Below are 18,850 nucleotides of genomic sequence, written 5' to 3'. Positions count from 1 at the left end.
CATTTGTAAAAACAGCAGTCACATCCATGCAGCCCAGGAACCCACAGACAGAGACGCGCACTCTTCTTGCTGAATACTGACGAGCCCATTTTCTCTCCTGGAGGCCCGGCAGACTGGAAAACGACCCGTGGTGAATACTCAAGGCAATTCATTATGTTCATTTGCAGTGGGATGGGCAAAAGATGCAGTCAGTCAGGCAGACAAGCGCATCTCACAGCAAAGCTCAAAGCACCAACCAGATGAACAGAGAAAGCATAGTCAGGGACAAAATTCATGTAGTTGGAGAAAAGCTAGGTCATGCATTGATTTTAGTATAATCAAAAAAAAAAAAAAAACTGAATTGCAACAATTATGTGAAGTGTTGCATAGAATAGTAGAACAAGCAGAAAAAAAAAGTGTTAAGCTCAAGCCAAAGCCATGTTTTGAATGCTAAAAGCCAACTCTATGATTTCCTACAGCAACTCTAAGCAGGAGCGTGTGTATTGGGAATTACCCTTTGTGTAGGCTATGTATTCATTCACTGCATGAAGGAATGTCGGTGCTAAAGCAGGGAGAGCGACAGCTACGAGAGGTGGCTGCCGGCCTGAAGCGCTTGGCAACGAGATGCCCATCTAATGCCAGCTGGAATCTGTCACATGCGAGGACCACAGAGTGGAGCTCCACTCTTCTGCTAGCAAGATACGCCATTAATAGCAGTCTTTAATCTGGCTACGTTACAATGTTAATAGCAGACCCAGATTGCTGGCTATACAGAATGACACAATTGTCACTCCAGCTAAACACAAAGTGCTTGATGGAAATGCAAATTCCAAAAGCTGCAAAGATGACTAGGTGAGAAATCAGCACCAAATCTTTTTAATGCATTTTCTGCTTTGCGTATAGCAAGTAAGTAAATTTCATTTATAGAGCACATTTAAAACAACACCTGTTGACCAAAGTGCTTTACAAAGTGATCTATATAGATGTATATATTATTAATCACACAAAATGTCAAAATGTGCTTGGTAAACAGGAACTCTGGATTTATTTATTAGATCAAATAACACGTTCACATGCCATATTTGAGCCAAGAGTCAATTCTAATTACAACTTAATGGTGTATAAAGTTACAGTTGAGGGTAAAAGTTTGCATACCCTTATCTTGAAATGATAAAATCACTAAGATATTTAATGCTAGTTAGGTTTCACCAGTAGTCTCTGTAGCCTAAAGAATTAACAACCTAACAACAAAGTAATAACATTACTACATGACATGAAAGCCTGATTTTTTTGCCGAAAACAGGAGAAGTTCCGGAGCTAAGTCTAATCCTATGTCATGAAGAGCACTTTATGCATGAAAGCGGCTTCAGTCAATATGCTTAAAAAAGAGGTAAAATTATTTATTACGTATCAAACTTATACAAATAGTGTAGTAGTAAATGTGGGCTTGGTTAATTATGTTGGTCACAGAACGTGGCATACAGAGCATTTGATGTGATGTGGAATTGTGATGAATATACGGTGATATTCATCGTATGCTTGTGGCGTTTTTTTTTCTGTGGGTAGAATGGTCAAAAATAGTATGGTATTAACAGCATACATACTGTATGTACATACTATACATAAGCCATTAATATAAAAAATCAAAAGGGGACTCTGAATGTAAGAAAAGTACGGACTTGTACTTGCATATAGCTAGTTATTTTTTTTATGTCTTCTTTTGTGCAGTTGTCTCTGGCAAGGTTTTTTTTTGTGGGTTTTTTTTAACCACTCTTTGGTAGCGTCTTCATGTCTGGGTTTCTTCCATTTCTAAATTATTGATTTCACTTTTGGTAATGGCACTCCTATTGTTATCTCTGTTTGGTATCTTTTTATACACTACTCCAGCTTTGTGAAAGGTCAATATTTTCTGATTTCTTGTGGCGGGATTCTGATTCATTTGGCTCTTAATATAAAACATGTCCAAGTTACAAACAACAATAAATGAACATGTTTTATACTAAAACAGACCCAGAGCCACCCCAAAGCCACATTTCCTCTTATCCCACAAAAAGCTAAAAACCTAACCACCCAAATGATCCACCTAGTTTGCGCATACCCAAAAGGTCAAGGTCAGAGTTTCCCAGCATGTCTCTCTCACCAAACACGTCATGGATCAGCAGGGGAAAGACAACAGGCCACAGAGGACAAAGACAAAAATAATGCTAAAACAGCAGGTCTACCCACGTCACCTTGCTGCATGCTGTTTAATATTAAAAGCTCTATTAATTAATGGCCCTATGAGGCAGGTGGGTGCACAGGATGGTGGTGGATACACACCCTAATGATAATGCATTTGCACTACATATACACACAGTTTTCTCCACAGGGCAGCCACTGCTGTGGACCATTAACCTTGTTCTTTAAAGAGAATACCTACATTCAGGAAACGAGTAAGTACACAGGAGGAGTACTCTGATATTATTCTTAAATGTTATTAGGTATGGCCTAAAATAATAATGGAGAAAAAGCACTAATGCACAGTGAGGAATGTGCTCTGAGCATACACTCCTGGGCAAAAAAAAAAAAAATGGCCCAAGCAGAAAAATGGCAAATATGAAGCTTTTAATGGTCTTAACAACAAATCATTGGTCAGAAAATTAGCAAGAATTAAACAAATGCACTCCTGAGAGCTCCTGTGCCTCCATTTACTCGTGTACGTTGCTGCAGTGAACTGTTTGTTTGGGGAAAAGCTAGAAACAGGGAAATTCACTTATACAGTCTTCTTGTACGCAAAGGTAAAATCATGATAATGATTCAAATGTTTGATGTAAAATTCAAACTAACACATGTCTGGGTGTACACAATTTTCCAAAAATATCTTCTTGAATGTTTTTTTTTCTTAAAAGATTAGTCATTATTTGGTTTTCTGCCACACCTGATGCAGCTAATCAAGGGCCACAAGGCTTAAATATTTAAAGAAATCAAAGGGAAAGCTCTCCATACTAACTTCCTTTATCTATTTGTTTAATTCTTGCTAATTTCCTGACCAATGATTTGTTGTTAAGACCATTAAAAGCTTAATATTTTACCATTTTGGGCTTGGTCCATTTTTTTGCCCAGTAGTGAACACATGCATATTTCTAAAAATTGCAATCATGAAATCATTGGAAAACCATGCTTAAAAGTTTTTCCTATAAGGTTAAGGACCTTTCTCATAACTTCAGAAGTTTTACACACTACTGTGATGTCTAAAGAAAGAGGTCCGCAGTCTGGGGCAAATAGAAACAGGACACCTGGGAACTGCAAGTCAGTGCTGCATCTTCCCATCACCCATAAACCTGTCTGACAGGTGACCTCTACAAAAGAGCTGCAAGGTCTCAATAGAGCGCTACAAATAGCAATAACAGAATAGCTCAGTGATCTGTAACAAGAAACCATATAGAGCAGTCCACTGCAAGGAGGCTGATATAACAAATATATATCACTTTACAGAAAAAATCAATGCAATTACACAAAAGATCCTACACCCAAAAGGAGAAACTGGTCTTGAGAACACATCTTGAGCTCCTCTTGGTCTCAAACCCATTTTGTCTCCATTTGTCTTGAACTAATTAAAAATACATTCTCACAAGTATTGACCTAATTAAGCCAGTCACATAAAATAGCGACTTTCTAGAATTAGCTACATTTTTCTTTAGTTTTCTGGCGTAATATGCTTTGTTTGTTGTTACATTAGAACATGTTTAGCTAACTTCAAGGGTATCTAACTGGTGTACAATATCTGTCTCAAGGCTGCCAATCTGCCAGGTTTAATTTTCTGAGCCATTTACAGGTAACTAACCAGCTAGCTAATGTGTACATTGAGAAAAGTTGGCAACCTGCTGAAAAAAATCTAGCTTAATCTGACCAGCTCCAAAACACAGACTGAGCTAGCCAAACTGGTAGACTATCTTTGCTAGCTGGTAACCGCTAATCAGTTGCCTTAAAGAAAATAACAAAACAACTACGACAATTAGAAAATTTCAAACATTCATTGATCAATTTAGTCTCGTAATAAGAAAGCTGGAAAAGAACTTGCCAGCTGGTAAAGATGGTCTACAAGTTTGACCACATGGTAACTTGTTTTGGTAGTTGGTAGTCTACAGACACACGCTGGATTTCTCACAAGCGTAGCTAGCTAATTTGATCTACAGTAGCATTGTAAAGCAATTGTATTGGGCTTACTAGCAAAATAGCTATGGTTTTGTCTTGGTATTGTTTGCTTTGGGTTTTGTCTGAGTATTGGTATTGATATTGGTTGGTTTGGGTCTTGGTTGGTATGGATCTTGGTCTTGTATTGGTCTTGTTTGTTTTGGGTCTTAGTCTTGTCATTGGTTGGTTTTGGTCTTAGTATGGGTTGGTAAGGGGTTGTGGTCTTGTTTTGGTATTGGTTGGTATAGGGTGTGGTCTTGTTTTGGGTCTTGATCTTGTCTTGGCATTGGTTGATATGAGTCTTGGTCTTGACTTGGTATTGGTTGGTATAGGTCTTGGTCCAGACTTGGTATTGGTTGGTATGGGTCTTTGTCTTAATTGGTATAAGTCTCGGTCTTGTTTTAGTCTCAGCAGAGACAGTATTGACTACAATACTGTACTAGACTGATAATTTGACTTCAGAGCTTTACATCTAAACCTTTACAACAGTGGAATTGGACAAAAAAAAAGAAATTAGATAAGGTCTGGATGGTCTGGAAGGTCTGAATAAACCTCGTCATAAAACTGTCATAAATAGACCCTGTATTGTTTTTCGATGGTATCACACCTGGATGTCAGAGACTACAAATCATTACAAGTTAGAGACAAAATATTGTGGACCACTAAAGAATAAGAAGCCACAGTCAGGAAAACTGTCATTATGAGTATTATAGTTAGGAGTGTGCCTGACAGGATGTTTGCATAACCTGAAAACCACAGGGGGTCTTATCACAGGAAAGGGGGGTGGGGGTGGGTAGAAAATTTGCACCCCTCTGGGAAACACATTTATGGCTAAATTTTCCAATTAGATATTGAAAGCAGACTGATGAAGGAAATATAGCTCTATTAATAGCAGTTCACCATCATCAGGGTGGAGTGAAATGTAGCACTCACTCAACACCAGGGTTTGTGTATAGGTGGGGTTTCAAAATGCTCGAGAATAAAACAGCCATTACAACATGAACTTCTCATGTCACTCTAAAGCTAATGCTGCTTTGCATTTTGTCCACACTGAAAAATCCAAAGCAGAGTTTATCAAATGTAGCCAACCAGTCATTACTTTAAGCAAACTCTCTCACTGAGTCTCCCTCCCTCTTTTCCTCTCTCTCAAAATCCTGCACAGTCCAGGACAGCTCATCAGCAGCAATTCTCTGTCTGATTGCTCATTGATGAAGTAGCAGCCTGCAGAATTACTATCTCTGTAAGACAAGAAGAGATTTGACAAGGACGGGCTTCTACCTGTAATCATGAGGATGACCAGAGTAGAGTGAGAGATTTGAAAAGAGAGAGAGAGAGAGCAGTCACAGCATCAGGGGTGGCTGATATAAATGGACTACCAGAGCCAGGCACTTCTGTCTTTTAACGATAAAAAAAGACATCATTATAAGGTTTCATTTCTGGCATCTACATCAGATTATTTGCAGTTAACAAATACACCATCAGTGGTGTTAAGAATAATACACAAAATGGTATGAAGAAGTGAGGTTGGGGCTGATGACAGTCATGTCAGGTGATTACACAGAGCGAAACACCCTCTACATTTGAACTCCATTTATGCTGTTATTTTATAGCCTGCGTCACTGACACATTCTTAACACATCAGCAGCAGTGATCGAGAAGTCATCGGTGTAATGAACAAGAAGAGGTGGATTATTTACTCTATCATCCTTCTTTGGTTTTATTTGGTTTGAAGAAATAAAAGTCCAAAAGTAAGTGAATAAAATCATGTGTATCCTGAGGAAAAGGACACACCAGAGAATCAAAACCAGCTTTGAGCAATTTTGTAAGACTGTTTGATTAGTTAAATGTCTCATTTCCATACTTATAAACATTTACTTACAAGTTACCTGAGATACACAGGAGTAACCTTTTAGGACTCAACATATTTTACTGAAATACTTGGATTTGAAAAGCTACCACACTCTGAAATTGTAGAGAGGTACTTATTGCCATGGGTTTTGGTCATGTATTGGTACTGGTTGGTATGGGACATGGTGTAAGTATTGGTTGGTATGGGTCTTGGGCTTGTCTTAGTATTGGTTGGTATGGGTCTTGGGCTTGTCTTAGTATTGGTTGGTATGGGTCTTGGGCTTGTCTTGGTTGGTATGGATCTTGGGCTTGTATTGGTTGGTATGGGTCTTGGTCCCGTCTTAATACTGGTTTGTATGGGTCTTGTTCTTATCTTATTATTGGTTGGTATGGGCTGTGGTCTTAGTATTGGTTGCTGTGGGTCTTAGTTTGTCTTGGTTGTATACCGGAGAAACCTTTTTCGTCCCTGAGACACTTAGCTCTGAAAAGTTTCTACACTCCAAACGAGAAGAGAAAACTCTCATCACTCAGGTTCCTCCATTAATTTTTTTGTGTAAAAACTCATGCAGCTAGTGAAGGGTTTGGTCTTGTTCAGTTTGGTGAGAATGTTGCAGGTGATAAAAGACACCTGTCCATATAGGGCCATTAATAACTCTCCAGTCTGCTTACCATATGTCAGAGCAGTACACCCAAAGAATACAGACCCTACAGTGACTTTCAGCACTGGACTTCGCAATCTCTCTATATTCTCCCCGACTGGACCAGTGATTAGATGGATCACTAATACTAAAACATTGAAGCAAACACTATAAACAACAAAAAGATCCTATTAGGCAGTAACACCTTTTAGAGCATTGAGATGCAGATTTACACTCAGCTCTATTCACTCACACAGACAGGAGTGTAAGAGGTGCTAATATATAGCTCAGTAGTGTAAATGAGACGCAACACATAGTGCTAATTAATGAGGGAATTTTAATTGGAGATTGAGTAGTAGACCCGCTTAAGGCTGCACTATATCTCTGCCTGGAGACTCCCAGTGTAACAGCTAGAAACACACAAGCAGCATGTAGCAGACTTCACACACAACAATCAATGCAGTGCCACTCACACCTCCCATGTGCTGTATGAGTGTGAGAACATGTGCTTGTGCTGTGACTGCAAAAGATGCGTACGACAGAGCGTGTGCCTGTGTTGAGTGACAATAACAAGAAGAGAGTAGGAGAGACAGCAGGCGGGAGAGAGCATGAGTGTGTCAGAGAATGAGAGCGAGCAGAAAGTGTGGCAGGAGAGAGAGAGTGTGTGTGTGTGTGTGTGTGTGTGGGGCGATGACCGTCTCTCCTGTGATCTTCAATGCATGAAAAAGGAAGCGTGTACCTGCATGCAAATTTGCCTCTGACATATCCTTCCACCATGAGCACAGGAAACTGCAAACAGCCATAACACTCCAGGACTATTATCAACCCCCCTCCACTAAACCATACACACGCACACACCTGTAAACTGGCAGTAATTTTGCAATTTCTGTCCACGCTTCACTCACCTCAAAGACCTATTTGTAAAGTCAAATGTATTTTAGCCCTTACAGCAGTTTAGCTCACTGGCTAGTAAGGCTGCACAAAGCAATCATATTAAAATCGTATTAAAATAATTAAATCATATTGATCATATTAAAATAATTAAAATCTCAATGCAATCTGATTCAAGAAAACAGTCTCTTCTGCAGCATTTGCTACTCCCCTCTTATTCAGTGTGACCAGTGACCATACGAGTTGGACCATGTGACCATGTTTGCCATGAGTCTCCCAAAGAAAATGGATGAACTCTACTTCCTGTGATGTGGGAAATTAACTGTTAAAGTAACTGCTTGACATGGTGAGGGTTGTGGTGCATCCAGAGTCTGGGTGTGAGCTGGGAATACACACTGGATGAGACACCAGTCCGTCGCATGAAACTATGCGCACACACACATACACACTCATTCACACCTAGAGACAATTTAGAGCTGCCAATCCAACTACGTGCACGTTTTTTCAGAGGTGGGAGGAAACCATAAAACCTTGAGCAAACCCATGTGGAGATGCACAGAAACGATTATGAATATATGGGGCAAGTCCTGACTGCACTCATGGTCTCACGGTGCAATTATGCATCACAGAGGACAAGAAACATTGCCATGGCTAATTATTTAACCAGCCATTAATATTTCTTGGTTAGCTTTAAATGTTGGGAAGACAAACCAATTGTTTTTGCTTCAGATAAACATGCTAGCATGTTGGAAATTCAGTACAAACAGCCACTAGGAAAATGGAGCTACCACAGTTTGTGACAGTAATGGAGCAAGTGCAATAAAGTAAAGAATTTAATAAATATACACTATATGGCCAAACATTTGTTGAATCAGACAACTGACCATTGCATCCATATGTGGTTCTTCCCCAAACTGTTGCCACAAAGTTGGAAGCACACAATTGTCTAAGATGTAAACCAAGGGGCTGAAACCAAGGGGCTCAAACCTGTTCCAGCATGACAATGTCCCTGTGCACAAAGCGAGCTTCACGAAGACATGGGTTACCATGTTGTTTACCATGTTATGGTTGTGTAAGAACTCGAGTGTCCTGCACAGAGCCCTGACCTCAACCCCACTGAACACGTTTGGGATGAACTGCACCCCAGGCCACCTCGCCGAACATCAGTGCCTGACCTCTCTAATCCTCTTGTGTCTAAATGAACAAACCCACACAGCCACGCTCCAAAATCTAGTGGGAAGCCTTCCCAGAAGAGCAAAGGAGATTGACTCTATATTAATGCCCATGGTTTGGGAACAGGATGTTCAACAAGCAAATATGGGTGTGACGGTCAGGTGTTCACACACTTTTTGGCCATGTAGTGTACATATTGTTCCTTAAAAAACTGGTATGACAAAGAATAATGAGTGAGAATAATTCCAAACTCAATTCTAAGCCAAAAAAGCATGATTCCTATATAATACAGAATCATGCAGCTCTACCTTCTAACACCTAGAAGCCACATGACTTTAGTCAAGAGCAAATGCCCTAATCAGCCCGAGTGTGAGTGCAGTCCTTACCCAGGTCCAGGATAATGAGCTGGGCACTGGCCTGGGTGTTGCCAACCTCATTCTCAGCCACACACTGATAAAAACCCTCATCAGACTTCACCAATCCCAGCACCTGCAAATCATGCTGATTCTAGGAGAGACACAGAAAAACATTTATCATCATATGAACAAGTGAGAAACAGGAAGCTGGCTTTCTGAGAGGAATTTGGATGTCAAAGTCAAGGTCATACAGCTGATAATTACGCAAAAAGCGCAGATGTTATGACAAGGACACTCTCAGACACAAGCTAATCAAGTGAATATGAAGACAGCAGCATGGGCTAATACATCATGGGGAAAATGGAAAGCATTACATGACAGAACCCAGTTCAGCTTTTCTGCACAAAAAAAATGGATCCAAATCCTAATGCAACTGCTGGCACTCATCAATCCAGAAAGCAGAACACTAGACATGGACTTAGCTTTAGTATCAGGAGACTTTCTTCACATACCACTATTTTAAAGTAGTCACTGGGGATGACTGCGTCTCCGTTCTTCACCCACTTCACCGTGGGGGCTGGGGAGCCCACGACATCGCACTCAAAGATGATATCCATGGCCTCGTGAGCGTACATGTTCGAGGGTTTCTTTAGGAACCGAGGGGGAACTGGAAGATGGTGAGAAAGGGGGTGGGGGTGGGGGTGGGGGGGGGGGGGGGGGGTATAAATCAATACAAATACAGAGAGATGATAGCAAGGTACAATGAACTGCTTGTTTCAACAAATACAGGCAAGTACAGGCAAAAAGACATTTTAGTTCAATAAAACGAAGAGATCATTAATGGTTAAATCTATTTCATATGTTTATTTAGCTAGAAAGTAAAAAAAAGTAGCAAAGCAACAATAATATTCCCCAGTGTCGACATCTTTTGAACTCAGAGATTGGCAGAGATATATTGAGTGCTGATTTAAAAACGGGTCTGAAATGGATCTTCTCTTGCAGCAGTGTAACTCTGGATCTCTGCAGGTTTGGCCTGAACTCTGCCCCTGCGCTGGCCTTTGCCTCACGGCTTGTGAAACGTGTGAATATGTGCACTCCGGTGCCTTGAAGGGACTGCCAATGTGCAGAAGTGCTTCACAGTGAGAAATGACACAATGTGATATTTGTTGATAGTGGAGCTGGAGGGAGGTGAGGTATAGAGGGTCACTTCACTGTTTTAGTGTGTTTCACTGCAGAGAAGTGGCAGTGCCAAGCTACTCCTTTGAAAACAGATCCAAACACTGCTCAGTGTTACGCCTTGGCTCAACATTATCCATGTCTAGCAGCAGATTTTGAAACTCATATTAACAAGAACTAAGGGTATATAATTCTCCCTCTGATCTGGCAGATTAGTCTCTTAAAAGGAAAACCCATTCATATGAACCATGGTTTGGAAGTGACCTCCTCTGACTTCATTTTATGCAGAGCATAAATGTTAATAACATCCTAAAATCAGTGCGCAGAGAAAAAAGTCACAAAAAAACCTAAAATGCTGTAGAGTGAAAAAAAAGATTTACTTGGTCATATTAAGTAGGGCTAAAAATACTGAAAATTTTCCAGTGAATAATACATTTACATTTGCAATCATAGTACTTAAGTGTATGAGAAGCTTGTGGAACATACTGTTCATAAATATACTGCACAAAGCAAATATATAATGCTCATATAAACACAGTTTAACTCTCTGCTACACAGCACTACACAATACTATACAATACACTGATGTTAATGGAAGAATCAGAGACCTGGATGCTTCAAATCTCTAAATAATTAAGAGCTCCTTAATTATTTGTAAAATAATGAAAACATTATCACAGTTATGGCCTCTGTGTTATGATTATAGTGCAGGGCTTTATTTAGTTGATTTAATTTACAATAAAACACGCTGCATCGAAATGAAATTTCATTTAACATTCTATGAGCACATCTGAGGTTCGACCACAATCCAGAGAGAACAGAGATTGTCTAATGCAGTGTATTTTTCTCTCAATTAATAAATATAATCACATGGTTCTGTGAAAATTATTTTCAAATACTTTTTTCCTCCCAGGTACAGTATGTCTGCCCATTACCCAAATATCTACCATGGGCAGGGTTTTTTGTGATTGAGGCAGAAAACAAAAGCCTTTCACTCAACACTCAAATCACATCTGCTGTCCCTCCTGGGCACTCAGCTTCCGCAGCACAGAGACAAACAGATCCACTTGTATCGTCAGTCGTTATAATGGAATGACTAAAAAAAAAATCCCTCGGAAATATAAAAGTGCAGGAAAATATCACCAGACGCACCAGTCCCAGGAGACCTACATCCTATTTTCGAAGGTGTCAGCAATAGAGGTCACAGAAAAGGTGAAAAAACATCCACACCTACAGTCAGGGTGGTGACGGATGAGCTCCAGCGGCCAACACACACACACGCACACACACACACACACACACACACACACTCACACACCTACAGTCATGGAGGTGACAGATGAGCTCCAATGTCCAACACACACACACACATACACACCCCTACAGTCAGGCAGGTGACAGATGAGCTCCAACGTCCAACACACACACACTCTCACACGCACATGCACACACAAACACTCTCACACGCACACACACACCATGATGACAAAGTCAGTTTCTCGTCCGCGCTTTTTTCATTTCTCATTCAGTCACATAAAACCTTTTGCCGTCTCTATTGCATTAAGAGGGAACTATAAAGAAAAGGATGAATCACAAATTGTCCTCATTAAACTTTTATTTTTCTGAGTTCTGCAATTAAACTTTTATTGTGTAAGCAGGTCAACACTCAGAAACATGAGAGCCATGGATCAAAGCGAGAGCCACTCTAATCCAAAGGGAGCAAAACACTCTATCCCTCATATACCGCCTCCCGCACTTTATTCTCTATAGCATATAATCAGACTGGCTTACAGCTCCTGAGAACAGAAAATGTGCATCTATTAATACCACAGAATATGTACGAAACATGACAAAAATGCTTTTAAATCCCTTCGTCCGCTCGAAAATAAAAAAATAGTTCTCAGCATGTTCAATTTCAATTTTGTCTGGGATAATTTTTAGTAACGGGATTAGAAATGTTCAGTAAAAATGCTTAAAGGCCCCTGTTAGTAAACAGGAAGCACAAAAGTTATTCTTGTATCCTTCACACTCTTATATACATCTGTACGCACAAAAAAAACCCACAAAAAAACATCTGGAATCAGGAAGCTGTGTGAGGATATGAATATTGACTAAATATTCATACATATTGCTGGTACTGACAATAACTGATATAAATATATGCTGGGTAGAGACACGTCAGTACCGATACTGGTACTGTGCTCCTTTATTCGTACTCTTAAGAAATTCTCAGATTCCACGTGATACCATGTGACGTGCACCTAGCTTACACTGTTGCGCCAATAACCAGACAACATGAGAGCGATGTGGATATATGTAATGACTAAAGATGGCCATCAAAGCAAAGCAGTCTGCAAACTGTGTGAAAATATCAAGAGGAGGAACTACAGAATCTTCCTACTATACAGGCAACCTGATCAAACATCTTAAACATGAAACTCATTCACATTCATTTCATTTCTAATTTTATTTCTACAGACAACGCTAGCTGAGGTAAAATAACAGCTCTTATCCAGTATGTCGTTCTTGACAATCAGCCACTATTGGTCACTGACAACGAGGGAATGCGATGCAGTGAAAACAAAAGCTTACTTTACTTACAGCTGTATACAAGTGCTTTTCCAAAGTTCCACTCTTCTCCACTGCAACTCAAGTCGATCTGATGTATCTAACTAATGCGTTTAATTTAAAATCAACTCGCTAAATTACAAAGAATGAGAATGGTAGCCTAAGAGCATGGACACGTGCACATTTCATGGCCACAGATGTTCTCTGAAGCCCCGGATTAAGTAATATCAAGTAGTTTACTCATTTTAGGGTCAGGACCAGTATCCAAAAACATGTACTTTTATTCTGTATGGAAAAAAATGGTATTGATGCATCCCTAAAGTTGGGTATAAAAATATATAATTGTATGAAACATGGACAGAGTTCATAACCTAACATGCAGACATATGCATTATGTTAAAGCTATATAGCACTATATAGCACCAAAAATAAAGACAAAGCATACTTAGACTATGTTTGAGACTATTCCAGAGACAAAAACAACATCCCATGAGGTGTAATGGAGCATTCTATACCACACTAACACCCAGACAGGTGCTGGGTTAGATACCTACCTTGCACGTTAAGCTCTGCTTGGATCTTGATGGTCTCATTGCCGTTGTCTGCCTGGCAGGTGTAGGTACCAGCATCGTCCTCAGTCACATTCACAATCTGCAGGCTGCCTCCACCAATCACAGCAAACCTTTCATCACTGTAAATAAAAAAGAGCAAAATGTCATTAAGCACAGAGGCATGAACATTCATTCATCTTCAGTAACCTGTCCTGGAAACACTGGCCACAAGGTAGGAATACACCCTGAACGAGACCACTGCATGGCACCATTCACACTCACATTCACACCTGGGGGTATATTAGTGTAGCTAATCCACCTACTCACATGTTTTTGGGAGGTGGGCAGAAACTGGAGATCCTGGAGGAAAGCAACTCCAGTGGAATGGAAGAAAATGAAAAGCCCAACACAGACAGTAATCTGAGCTCAAAAGACCCTGGAGTTGTGAGATAGCAACACGACCCACTGTGCTACCCCATAAGTACGTTTACTTAAAAGATTTACTATAACAAAACATAATTAATGGTTGTTGACCAACCATTATTAGACAATGACATTCATTAAATCTACCCAAAAAATGTACAAGAGGCCATTCTGGATATTTCAGCACTTCCTGACAGCACATTCTTCATATATCAATGCAAATATAAGTACCCTTTTTCCCAAATATACACTATATGGTAAAAAGTATACAAATGCCTAACCATTGAAAACCCGTTCCAAAACCATGGGCATGGAGGTGGTTGCCATTTTGCTGCTATAACAGCCTCAACTCTTCTGAGAAGGCTTTCCACTAGATTTTGGACCTTGGCTGTGGGGATTTGAGGTTGGGTCCTGATGTCAAGCAAGAAAGCCTAGAATGAAGTTGGTGTTCCAGTTCATCCCAGAGGTGTTAGGTGGGGTTGAGGTCTGGGCTCTGTGCAGACCACTCGAGTTCTTCCACACCAACCTTGGCAAACCATGTCTGCTTGGACCATGGAGCTTGCTTTGTGCTCAGGGGCATTGTCATAGATAGATAAAGTAGATCAACTTTGCAAATTAAACAACAAGCATTAGTTAGTTTAAGGTGAGGACAGTTGAAAGGCTTGGGAACACAGGCATGTTTTAAGGCTGGTCTTAAAATGTTGAAGAGTTGGGGAAGAGAGTTCCAGAGGCTGAGTAGCTCTCTAAAGAAGGCATGGCCACCAAAGCTGTGGAGTTTAGATGGAGAAACACTCTAGTCGGCGGAGACCTTATGTTGCAGGTGGGAAAGTAAAGATAATGTTCATAGAGTTAAAAAGGTGACAGAGAAATACTAATCCTTAAATGTCTCAAAGTAATGAGGCAAAGAATTTTGAAGTTAATTTGTGGTTTCATGTGAAGCCAATGAAGAAAGATGAGAAGCTAATGAAGAAAGGTGTATATGGTGCTGATATGAATTTTTGACGAGAAGTGAATCAGTAATATTTTAAACAATCTGAAATTTAAGTGACTTTGAACTGAACCCAGAAGAAGAGTAAGACAAAGACTATATGAAGGATTTTGAACTGGATTTAAACCAGTCAGAAATAATAAGTCATACTGCTGTTGAACTTGAAGTCCATCCAGATCTTAATTTCCAGCAGACACAAGCAGCAATACGGTCCAAATGGGAACTGGATGGATTTGTGGTAAAATGTTATCAGCTTGGCAGTAAGGCTCAAAATGCAAGATATTAAAGGAAGTATATGAATTATAAAAAGCACTGGACCAAGAACTGATCCCTGATGAAACCCATATGTACAAGGGGATAGTGTATCTGTCAGATAAGAAGTCAACCGGTTCACAGTGTAGTGTGCCGGTTCTCAGAGACTTTGGAAAAGAAAAGAGTGGCACCCAAAGTCAAAGGCTGTAATAAAATGAGTAGTAAATCATCCAAGGATCAGCTCAGAGCTATAGAATAGCCAGGAACCATATTGGAAAAAACGTATATATATTATGTATATAGTTAAATATGATTTCTTGAGTTGACAGGCAACACACTGCAAAATTATGGAGATGAAAGAAAAGTAACTATACTTTAAAGATCTAGACATTGTTTACAGTAAAAGCACTGTAATCTGTTTGCACACACACACTTTTAAATATGTATGTATATGTATATATATCTCACACACACAGGTAGTAAACTTAGATCAAAAAGGCTGTTTTAATAAATATCAGTAAGGACTATATCAGTTAGGAAATAGCAGTTTTCCGTGATTAATGAAGAAGTATTTCTTTTTCAATATAACTGTCGAAACAGCTGAATTGGACGCATTCTTCCTTTTGCTCATAATGAAACAATTACATTGTTTTTACCACATACATACCAAATAAGCGAGCCATTATGCATCACCATCATTATTAGCATTACTAACACATTTTCCTATATTTTTTTGGCAAATTGGACTTTCAGTACATTTCTCCATGCACACACAGGATGGGGTTGATATCAAAACAGGATGCAATATTGATTCTGTATCCTGAAGCCTTTCCTTTAACGACAGCACAATACCAACATTAACTACCCCCTGTGGTTTTGCTTTTGATGTTTACACACACAATCTACTGCTGAGCAGAAGGCAGTAGTGTGTAGTAAACTTAGAGTGTGGGAGAGACAAGAAAAAAATAGAGAAAGAAAGAAAAATGAATAGCCAGTCACCAATGCACAAGTGCAAAGCCAAGAGAGTGCACAGGGCCTGTGGGACCCTGATGGATGTCTACACTCAAATCCCATCCTGCTCCAATCTTACCCGCTCACTACAGACCGTGAAGAGTGTCATTCATCTTATTCTTGTTGACTTGGAGAGGCTCTAATTTAATCAGCAATAGAAACTGATGTGTTCTCCGTCTCACTCACATGCTTCCTTTGAGAGACAGCACTACTGTCAATCCATTTTTTTGCTAACTGGGGTATTTATAGTGCTCTCCAAGGAGAATTTCACCTCACCAGGAAATGAAAGTCATGTACATATCCCTAACATTTATAGGCCAATAAATGTTGGGCACCATAGCCAAGAGTGCATTCCTAAACCCACCGTTACAGTATATGGTTCACTGAGTAGTGAAAGCACCTGAGAGAAGCAACTGTGTGGCCAGTGATCTTTGTTGTATAAAGTCCTAAAAGCACAGTTCATGTAACAATGGTGGATGAGTAAAATTCAACTTTGATAGTCAACCCTACTTGTTAAAAGAGCTGCTAAATGAGGTTTATGTTAATCATTGTCCAAGACCAAGCCCTGACCAATCCCAAGACCTACAACTTGCTGGAGAAGTATTCAGTCAAAACACACACACACTTATATATATATATATATATATATATATACATACACACATAGGAATATTATAAGTGATTAACATTGAACAAAATATCAGAAGACATATTTCCCCTCACTGTATAAAGAGCCTGTAGCCCTAGCCAAAAGGCACACATCACTTTAAAACAATTTCCAAGATTAGAAGAGCACCATGAGGAATTCATGCACATCATACAACTACTGTGCACAAATGTTCTGAAGAACACCCAAAATACTGGAGGAAGAAAAGAAGCCACGGGTGAGGAGGATAATTAAAAAATAAACGAGTGGTACAACAGCTGCAGCGTATAAAGCTGTGGTTAATTGCTTTTCACGGTTGGGGCAGACAGAGCTACGTGATGGCTGATGGCCTGAAAGAGACGGCTGAAGGTGACACAGCACAAAGCACTATTCAGTACCGTCAGATATCTTTCCCAGGATGAGCAATATTGCTTTGTCAACCTGACTGGAGCTGTAACGCCATGTTTGCTCGTGCAATCAAAGGCTGTGTGGGTGTATGACTAGAAAAAAAGGTTCTTTTGACTGATCATCTTTATCCTATGATTCCAGGATGACAATGTCCTCACTGAAGTGAGGATGAAAATGATGTACATAATACACACTTGGCATCCACTTTAATAGGAACACCTGCACACCTGCTCATTCATGCAGTTATCTAAACAGCAAGTCATGTGGCATAAAATCATGCAGATACAACTCAAGAGCACGAAATGTGGTCTCAGTGATTTTGACAGTCACATGGCTGTTGGTACCAGATAGGGTGGTTTGCGTATTTCAGAAACTGCTGATCTGCTGGGATTTTTGCACACAACAGTCTATAGAGTTTACACAGAATGGTGCAAAAAACAAAAAAACATCCAGTGAGAAGCAGTTCTGTGGGCAGAAATGCCTTGTTGATGAGAGAGGTCAGAGAAGAAATGCCAGGCTCGCTTGAGCTGAGCCTATGGTAACTCGAATAATCACTCTTTACAACCATTGTGAGCAGAAAAGCATCCCAGAACACACAACAAGGCAGATAGGCTACAACAGTAGAAGACCACATTGGGTTCCACTCCTGGTAGCCAAGAACAGGAATCTGGGGCTACAGTGGGTTCAGCCTCACTGAAACTGTACATCTGAAGACTGGAAAAACATCACCAGGTCAACGATCCCCATTCTGATATTTGCTGAAGCTCTTAACCTGTACATGCATGATTTTTTTTGCATTGCACTATCTGGTTGAAATGGATAATTACATGAATAACCAGGTATCCAGTATCCAGTATATCTTAAAGATAATAAAGTGGCTGGTGAGTATAAATACACGCATTTCACCAACTCAACATACACACTCCAGCATGTCTTAAGAGAGATGACATATGGAAGTTATGAGCATAATTTTTCTTGGCTCCACTACAGCAGTCCCTGCAGTTACTACTTTCATTCCACTGACACTATTGATCCACACGGCTTAAGAACAGATGGGGGTAAAAATCACTCACAAACTCACTCAAGTGTTGCAGTTCTGCGGTCATGCTAACTGCCTGCTTATGCTTGGCATGCCAGGAATGACCACTAGGGTTAAGGGGGAATTGCACTGTTCAGATCAATTTGTTTATCCAGACAACTTTGGCTGAGATAAATCTTGAGATAAATGTGAATGGCAAAGCCACTGAGGCAGAGTGCTTCAGCTGGCAAAGCAATAAAGCATGGCTGTGTTCATGGGGCAGAGCCAAGAACTTAAGACCTTAAGCTTCAATCAAGCACTGAAGGCAGGCAGAGTTTCTCAAACTTCAACAAGGTTATAAGGCACAGACACAGACTGCTTTTTCTCTTAGTGGAGAGGCGCCTGTGTTTTCACTGAAAATAGACTACCATTAATGCACACAGCAAATGTTTTCAACTACTGGGTAACTAGATAGTAAAGAACACATGCGATTTATATACAAGCTGGAATTTTTATTTTCAGTGGGAATACATTTGAGTGGGAGGTTTTGCATATACTCTATAGCTAGTCACGTAGTTCATTCATTCATTTTCAGTAACAGCTTTATTGTTGAGTCTTGGTGGATCTGAACCCTATGCCAAGAACACTGAGAGCAAGGTGGGAACACAGCCTGGATTAGACACCAGTCCAGCGCAGCGCACCATGCACACACTCATTCACACCTACGGGCAATTTAGAGTCATCTAACCGC

General features: G+C 40.1%; 1 protein-coding gene across 7 annotated transcripts in view; it reads right to left on the bottom strand.

The window, feature by feature from the left end:
- LOC113530052 (neogenin) overlaps window positions 1-18,850 on the bottom strand; it is a 113,237-nt gene that overhangs the window by 18,843 nt on the left and 75,544 nt on the right. For all 7 annotated transcript variants that reach the window (XM_053236549.1, XM_053236545.1, XM_053236551.1 and 4 more), the window contains exons 5-7: window positions 13,357-13,493; window positions 9,571-9,725; window positions 9,089-9,209 (exon numbers count right to left, since the gene is read on the bottom strand). In XM_053236549.1, coding sequence (XP_053092524.1) covers window positions 9,089-9,209; window positions 9,571-9,725; window positions 13,357-13,493 — 413 coding nt within the window. The remainder of the gene's footprint in view (window positions 1-9,088; window positions 9,210-9,570; window positions 9,726-13,356; window positions 13,494-18,850) is intronic.

This window comes from Pangasianodon hypophthalmus, chromosome 9 (genome assembly GCF_027358585.1).
Source record: "Pangasianodon hypophthalmus isolate fPanHyp1 chromosome 9, fPanHyp1.pri, whole genome shotgun sequence".
In the NCBI taxonomy this organism is placed as follows: Eukaryota; Metazoa; Chordata; class Actinopteri; order Siluriformes; family Pangasiidae; genus Pangasianodon; species Pangasianodon hypophthalmus.
The sequence above is the reverse complement of the archived record's forward strand: the minus strand, read 5'-3'. Positions and strand labels throughout refer to the sequence as shown.